The sequence below is a fragment of the Lathyrus oleraceus genome, chromosome 5 (genome assembly GCF_024323335.1).
Source record: "Lathyrus oleraceus cultivar Zhongwan6 chromosome 5, CAAS_Psat_ZW6_1.0, whole genome shotgun sequence".
Classification (NCBI taxonomy): Eukaryota; Viridiplantae; Streptophyta; class Magnoliopsida; order Fabales; family Fabaceae; genus Lathyrus; species Lathyrus oleraceus.
In genome coordinates this window covers 229656114-229664528 of record NC_066583.1, presented here as the reverse complement: position 1 = coordinate 229664528, position 8415 = coordinate 229656114, and the positions used below count along the sequence as shown (strand labels likewise).

The 8415-nt window shown below is 36.0% G+C and overlaps 1 protein-coding gene across 5 annotated transcripts; it reads right to left on the bottom strand.

The window, feature by feature from the left end:
• Window positions 1–1356: 1356 nt before the first annotated feature.
• On the bottom strand, window positions 1357–8149 carry LOC127083204 (uncharacterized). 5 transcript variants are annotated; one of them, XM_051023458.1, is made up of 10 exons: window positions 7935–8149; window positions 7403–7526; window positions 6146–6480; window positions 5524–5649; window positions 5373–5412; window positions 5192–5274; window positions 3731–3808; window positions 3553–3606; window positions 3301–3429; window positions 1357–3151 (listed from the first exon to the last, which is right to left on the bottom strand). In XM_051023458.1, the coding sequence occupies exons 2-10, from the start codon at window positions 7431–7433 to the stop codon at window positions 1649–1651; spliced, it is 2379 nt and encodes a 792-aa protein (XP_050879415.1). In that variant the 5' UTR covers window positions 7434–7526; window positions 7935–8149; the 3' UTR covers window positions 1357–1648. The 5 variants fall into 5 exon arrangements, with proteins under 5 accessions (XP_050879415.1, XP_050879417.1, XP_050879416.1 ...); XM_051023460.1 differs by having other exon boundaries at window positions 3301–3399; XM_051023459.1 differs by having other exon boundaries at window positions 5373–5409.
• Between the last annotated feature and the right edge of the window lie 266 nt (window positions 8150–8415).

Genomic DNA, 8415 nt, shown 5'->3' with positions numbered 1-8415 from the left:
AAACTGTCGGCAAAATCCTGAACATCCAAAAAATCAAAAAAATAACCCTACCAGAAATTTCATTTAGGTTGAAATTTCCGGTAGTCATATGTAAATTTCAAGAATTTGAAAATTAATAAAACAATTCGAAAATTTTGAAATATCCGGTATATCGAAAATTTAAAATGTATTATCGAAAATTTTGTTAAGACTATCGAAAATTATTTATTCAATTTTCAGTCAGAAATAGTTTGGGCAATAGAATGAGAGGTGTCCGGTATAATTTGGGGTGATAACAAAAATTCTCATTTATTTGGAAAGAAGAATGTGAGGAGAGTTTTCATTATATTTTTCTTATGATTTGCACGGGTGTTAATACTAGTGGTAGTAGTACTAATAAACATAGTATTGTGTTGTGTGCTCCTCTTTAGCGAAATTTTTATATGTTGAGTTTTTGTCTAGCTAATTTGAATATGTCTATGTACAGCTACTAGTTGAATCCATTCGAATAAGCATTGAATTGTGCTAATAATGCTTTTAAAAAATAAAACAAAAATAATAAGTATAGAAAAAAGTTGCACAAAGAATAACCCCCACTATGCGGGTAATATGAAACGGAGTTGTTCATTGAAATAAAAGAACGTCAATCAATTTAATCATTTTTAAAAAGTTCAGCCCCACAAATTTTAAATTTCTATTTTTATCTTGATGTAGAATGAGATTATTCAAGACAATATCTAAGTATTTTAATGATTTGGATAAACAATTGCTAAGAAAATATTTTGAGGAAGTGACTAAATTGAGGACTAAATCATCCAACCCCTTAGAGGAATTAATTAAAAAAATACTCATGAGATTTTTCAAGAAAATTTTCATAACGTTTATGAATAAAGAAAAAAAATGCAAACTAGCTTTAGGACGTATCGGCATATTAGCTCTTCTTTTCTTTATTAAACAAAATTGTACTTCTTCCATGGTCTGTTAGTACAAGATTTTCCAAATTATTAACATAAAACATATGATACAAGAGTTCCGTAAACATGGTTTTTTAGGACGTGCAATGCGGGCGGACTCCTGCACATAATCTCAAATTTGTCGCAGTTAAATTATAGTTAAATAAAGCCTCATAAATATTTATAATGGTTCAGTTGTGGTTAGACAGAATCTCAAGAATAAATTGAGAGGGATCTGATTGTAAAGTGCAGGTTTAGTCTTAGGCATGCTAAACAATGGACCAAATAAGATGCTATCATCATAGTTGTTATAATGATTTTGCTTTGACATAATTGTTTATGATTGTTGCTTTGTTCATAAAATGACAAGTTAAATAAGCTTAGCCAAATGTGTGCAGCGTAACAGATACGTAAGCACAAGTACTGATCAAATAGAGCTTAAATTCAACATAACTATTCTGGCAAAGTTTCATAAAATTCAATTTCTAATCAAGCATCAATAATGGGCATTCAAAAAAGGTCGACTTAAAAATTAATACAACAATTCATCAAACGGGGCTAAAATAACCTTCTTGTTAGAAACTACATGATTTTGCAAATTACAACTGTACTCATACAAACTATGAAATTTGGATCGCCTCCGTCTGCCAAAAACTGCAGCCATACTGAGATTTTTACTGACAGGATTTCATATCTGTAGCCAATGTCCAATTCCCTCATTTTCCTAGATTACCTTTCTGGTGTGGAGATGCAACAGATGTGGGTGAAAAGGGATCATAAATTTGGTCTGCGTGATACGCTGGCTTACTGGATGCCAAGGAGGGGTTGTTGCCAAACTTCTGATTCAGAGACCATGTTCCCTGAGCAGGATAGCTTTGTTGATTGTGCATACCTCTTTGGACCCCAGGACTGGGCAAGTTTGGCATTTGAGGGGTAGGAATGAAGTTCCTCATACCCATTTGTGGGACTTGAGATCTTGGTGAAGGTTGACCAGTATAGGGAAATGCAGGGTGTTGGGGTGGAATTGAGACAGAGCCCGGTCTTCCACCAAAAGGAGCAGCAGAGGCATAAGCTTGAGTTTGATCCACCCGGTTGGAGACTTGTCCCCTTGGAAAGCTTTGAAAAGGCTGATCAGCCACAGCAAACCCAAATGGTGGAGGCCGAGGACCGGAAGGTGGCTCTTGTGTACCACCCTGAGTAGTAGCTTGACTGTTAGGTCTGGGAACCACTTGATAGTAGTCTGCATTGGGTCGCTGTCCTTGAAAAGTAAAATTTCCAGAATTTGAAGGTGTGGAGGTCAGTGGGTTTATGTGGGTGTAATGAGAGGCAGAATTAGGTATTCCTGATTGTTGAGCTAATGGAAGTGAGGGGGATATTCCTGGCGACGGAAATGAAACGGGTCTTGATAAATGGTTTCCAGTTGAATGAACAGTTCCTGGTATTGGTCCTAAAGATGATGGTAGTCTCGGTGACATTCCTGCATGATGTGGATGAATACTGCCAGGTCGTGGCATCATTGACACATTTGACTGGGGTGGCTTATATTCAACATCTGATTGTGGACCTAGAGAAACGGGTCTTGCAGGGGGAACTGCCGGTGGAGCCATTGGTCCTCCACTCAGTCCAGAAGATACACCATGAGGGGTTGATGTCTGGAGGTGTCCTGTTGGTGTTGGTTGCCTTAAGGGAACTGGAAATGAAAGGGAAGCACTTGTTGGTGCCGACAAACTCTGTGCAGGTATTACAGAAGGATTTCTTGGTGGCCCAACGTGACCAAAAGGAGTTGTTTGAGTCCATTGTGAATGTTGTAAGATTTGTGTTGGTGGTGGTGCTTGCATAGAAAACTGCTGATTTGGAATAATTGGGTGGAATCCGGTAATAGGTGTAGGTTGAGCACCAAAAGCTGAAATCATATTTGAAGGGCTCATTGTCTGTGATGGAAAATGGGGAGTTCTAGCAAGGTGTGGTGGTGGATTTGGAGGGACTACACTGCCAGAAGCAAATAAAGGGGTGTGAGATGGAGCAGCTGAAAACCATGAACCAGAGTATTGAAAGCGATCTCCTTGCATTTGTGTGGTAGCTGCTGGTTGAAACACAGTCGGGTTTTCCAGAGATAGAGAAATTGCATGAGATGGGGGTCCGTCCTGGTTTTGATTCAGATCATTAGTGCAATCCCCAGAAACAGATACAGAAGGTGTGGAACCAGCAGCTGAACTCCCCTGAATAAAGACAGCATAGAAGACAATAGTGATCAAAATAATAGAGAAAATATTATTATATAAGTTTTTTTAATAAATAAAGTGTTACTACGTAATGAGCCAACCATAAACCATAAAACGTTGTTACATTGCATGAAATGACAACTCACAGTTACAGAGGAAATTAGTAGTTCAATGATGGAAATTGCTGCATCCACTTTATCAAAACTATCAGCTGATATGTTAACATGCATCTCTTCGTAACTGCACTGGACATTAATACCTGGTTTAATTTCACTCTGAAAATTGAACATACAAAGCAAACACAAACAATTACAGTTATTTCCTGACAAAATCGAGTCAAAGTATTGCAAAGCGGGTGATGCAGAATAAAAGCCGCATAATATTAGTAAGAAACTTACTTTCTCTCCTGTGTCTGCTTTGGTTCCACGAATTTTTATCTTGGTGCCAGTTTCCTGATAAACGCATATATTAATTTCAATTGATTAAAAATTATAATGTCATTCAGTGATCTCAATCAAAAGATAGAGATTGCTGACTGCAGATCATCGAATGAAGATTAGATAACAACGATTTTACCCTCTCTAGTCGCTTTTGATTATCACCTTCAGGCCCATATATTAGACCAATAAATTTGTACCCAGGATATTCTTGGACCTGTAAATATGGTACTGCATATAAGAGTTTTCATTGTAGAACTTCAGGTTAAGATAGAGATATTTGATTTTTTGAAAACTATAACAGATCATTCTTAAAAACTATACAACAACGGCAAGCCAAAGTTTAGCATTAAGATATTAAAAGCAAAAGAGGTCAAGTCATTTTGCATTCTTACTCTGCAAAGCAATCAGTATACTACTTGAATATTGTAATTGTAATCTAGGCTGGGTTTTAGTGTGACTCGATTGTGAAGTTCAATCAATTGATACATCTTATATTACAACTTAGTGTTCAAGTTTCTTTCAAGAATACGAGGACCTCCAACAACATGCTCCTTCACGAAAGCAGCCAAGGAAAAATGGATGAGAAAAACACTTCTGGAAAAGAAAAGTTCTGGAAATGAGCTACATGTTTTTGGGAAGTTAATTAACACTCATTTACATGTTAAGATCAAATACCGTATTCAATTTTAACCCATGAAGAAATAATAGAAGGCCTCACTATTTAAAATTATACTTATGCTAATCTAAAAACTGCCTTATCATCTCACAAAAGAAATACTATAAGGCCTACAAAACCTTCAGACATACTCTAAATAAGGATAGATGGATTTAACAAAGCATAAAAACGCTAAATTAATTATTACTCCCCAATAACTGTAAAGAAATCGTACAAAACATACTAGATGAACAAAAACTGAAGTTGGACTCTAAATTTTAAGGAAGTGTATCCTTTACTTCTAAAGAAAGTAACAAGTTAACTGTTAAGATGAACATGAGTTTATAAGTGGGGGCAGCCCTCACTCTATCAACCGATTTTGTAGGGTTGAGTTAGGCCTAACCACACTTCTTAATATGGTATCAGAGCCTGGTTTAAGATCCGGTGGACTACCTACTATGGTTTCCATTATCGGGCCACCCACCATTTATTTCCACGCTCCAGATGTTCAGTCCTAGGCGTGAGGGGGGGTGTTAAGAGTCCCACATCGGACAATATATGGCCTGAACATGACTTTATAAGTGGGGACAGTCCTCACTCTACCAACCGGTTTTGTAGGGTTGAGTTAGGCTAAACCACACATTCTTAACATGGTATCAGAGCCTCGTTTAAGATCCGGTGGGCCACCTACTATGATTTCCGCTATCGGGTCACCCACCATTTATTTCCACGCTCCAGATGTCCAATCCTGGGCGAGAGGGGGTGTGTTAAGAGTCCCACATCGGACAATATATGGCCTGAACATGAGTTTATAAGTGGGGGCAGCCCTCACTCTACCAACCGATTTTGTAGGATTGAGTTAGGCCTAACCACACTTCTTAATATTAACAAACAAAAATAGCACAGAATTAGGCCTGTCAGAATTTTAGAACCAATACTTACAGGCAAAGGAACATTGTGTTCTTTTAACAGTGGTTTAAAACCAGGCGGAGGCTTGTAACTGGGATCTAATTTTAGTATTTCACCTGAATATGATTAATATCAAGATTATTATGGAATAGGCAGCCAATAAGAATTAAAGGGAAGGAATAAAAAGGAAACATATACTTTAAGGAAAACGTACCTATTGTTTCCCGTTTTTCGAGTTCAAGCATTTCTAACTTCTTATAACCATAAAAAAACATCAGTAGTTTATTCATAAATAGTTACTACTACATCTAAAAAATGAAAAGTAATAGTTACAATTAAAAAGAAAAGTGTCAATTGTTGTTAACCTTGCTATTAATTTGAGAGCCAGACTTGCTTTTATCTGGGTTCTCATCCACCAATGGTGAGTTCTGTGCAGCTCCAATCTCTAGATTTTCTGATTCCAACTGCTTTGAAATTTGATCCACTCGAATCTACAAAGGGGCGTGCAACAGTAGCATCACTTATTGACAACTTGGAAACTAGAACTCGTGCGAATTAGAATACAGATGAATTTGCAATAGCACCCAACTTGTAGCAATATTCACAGTTTTTAGCTAAGAATGACATTACAACCCAAAGTCTTGCAAAAATACAACTTTACTAATTTCAATCCCATGATTTTGATACAAGTAAAATATTTACAATGTCTCCAATATTAAATATTAGGGGCTTAAGCAAAGTAGGAAAGCACCAGCAGGAAGGGGTATCATGAGCAAAGATTAACCTTGCATCCAAAGGCAATGGGCAAATCTCACAAGAAAAGGGATAAAGGGTAGTAACATGTCAATCCAAACATACGAAGAAATAAAAATCTTTACCTTATCACTGAATATTTTCAAGGAAATGATAATGGAATAAGAAAACAAAAGGATATATGGCAATAAAAAAGAATAATGGAGAATTATTGTAAAGGATTCCAGCAATCACCTGCAACGCCAAAACCTTCGCCCTCCTGACAGATGCATCCTGTGTCGGATCAGGCCCCCATCTTGATTTCCTCTCAATTTGTTTTGAATTTTCTTCATTGATGACTCCAGATACCCCGTCTTTTTTAGCCCCTCGGAAAATGGGAACTAACGATCCTAATAACTTGTTTTTGGGGATGACAAATCCAGATTTGGCAGCAAACATAGAGAGCTTTTGGCCACCACTGGTAGGTGTTGTAGATGTAGCTCCGGATATCTTGTGAGGTTCAGAAGCAAACATTGAATCAAACTTTGCAGTCATTCTCCTATCAAGCAACTCTCGCTCGTGATAAGAGACTGGTGCAAAGAATAGAGTCAATCTCCAATAACAAACTATTTTGTTATAATCACAAATATATATACTAAAATACTTTGATTTTATAACTAAAGAAGTGCAATACTAAAGAACATGTACTCCCTATGTAGAAGATCATAATGAAACATTTGTATCTTGAAATATAGGTTATTACCGGCAGTAATAGTACTTTTATGAACACAGAAAGTTACAGTACTTTGATAAGGCTTTGTTTGAGAGTTTGGAGGGGAGGGGAGGGGAGGGGATGGCTCTGAAAAACGGGAAGAATTGGTGAAAAGAATTGAGGGATTTAGGTAGAGAGAGTTTTGGGAGATTTATTTTTATTCATGATGCAAAATTCCCCTAGTTTAGGGGAACTAAAAAATTGTATTGGAGGAGGGGTTTGGAGGTAAATAAATTGTTCAAATATAACTTATTTTGTTATAATATTCTGAAATTTGAAAATATGATAATGATAAACATTCATTTATCATAAGAAAATGTTCCAGATCTTGTGAAGCAACGAGCATCATTTCTAAGGGTACGATTGGGTGGAGGGTTTTAAAAAGGTGAGGGGAGGCTTATTTTTCTTTTCTAAGTAAAGAAAGCTTTAAAGTCTTTCTAAATATAATTCTATGTTATCAATCTCGATAGCAGCGCGGCATCTCCAGGAATGGAACGGAACTAAAGCGAGGAGCAGAACGGCCGACATTTTTGTGACGCGGACACTAATACAGTTAATACTAAGTTAATACTAATGAACACAAAATTGTTCAAAACTAAAATAAATTAATCAAAATTTATGCAATATACATATTTAAAAATAAAAATCATAAGTCTTAAGCAAAAGATACTTGGAAATGCCAGAAAAATTCAATAAAATAACTCTGCTATCCTTAAGAAATTAAGGGCAATATCAAATACAGTTGACAAGGCCAGAGTTGACGCGTGTCATAGCGGCGTTGTTCCAAACCCAATCAGATTATTGCGATTGTTCCAGACGAGTCACCCATATGTGGTCTGACGCGGTTTGCCCGGTTTTATTGTTCTGTGTCGAGATAACAGCCGGAACGGACAAGTTTAATAACAGGGGAATAAATTACGGACATTGAAATCTTTATATAATCATCTATGAAGATATTCTTTCAATTTTAAAAAAATAATAATAAATCTCAAATATATACCAAAATATAGACTATTAAATTTGTCTTCTTGTAACTCCAAGACAGTATCAGCAACACATTCAGCTACAAATTTGTGAACTCATTTTCCATTTGTGTTTAACAATAAAAAATTATACGAAATCAAGATTGAAAAGGTATGTGGAGAAGCAGCAGTAACAATGACAAATGAAGATTTGAAGCATAAAATTGGGAATGAAATTAGCAAAGATTGAGCGTGAGCGTGACCTAGATAATAGGAATTGAAAGGCGAAACGGAGAGGGAGAGAGAGTACCTATGAAATGAAGCAGAGATCGGAATTGTGATGGAGAGTAACCGTTTGCATAGGCACCGTAGTGGAGTAGGAGTGGCTCAGTTCAACTCTTAAACGAAAACCCTCTCCCTCCACTTTTTTTCTGGTTTTCCTCTCTCCCTCCACTTTACTCTTCCAATGACTTAGAAAGATAGTTTATTCAGTAAATCATTATTAATTTTGTGAAATTATAATTCTGTCTATTAAATGGAGTAGAGATCCTCTCCATTTTTTAAAAGAAATAGATGGTCAAGTTACCATATATATATATATATATATATATATATATATATATATATATATATATATATATTATATATATATATATATATATATATATAACAATTTTAGTCCTCATAAATATAACGATTTTAGTTTTTAGTTTTTTTTAAGATATCGTCTCTCCAAAAAATTGTGTCTTTACAATTAGTCTCTTACATCAAATACTATTAACGGGATGCTT

Coding starts and splice junctions, on each gene's coding strand:
- LOC127083204 (XM_051023458.1), bottom strand. CDS start 7,433: ATGACACGCGTCAACTCTGGCCTTGTCAACT. Junction 5,650..6,145: donor CGAAGGTTTTGGCGTTGCAG/GTGATTGCTGGA, acceptor GCCCCTTTGTAG/ATTCGAGTGGATCAAATTTC. Junction 5,413..5,523: donor GCTCTCAAATTAATAGCAAG/GTTAACAACAAT, acceptor TATGGTTATAAG/AAGTTAGAAATGCTTGAACT.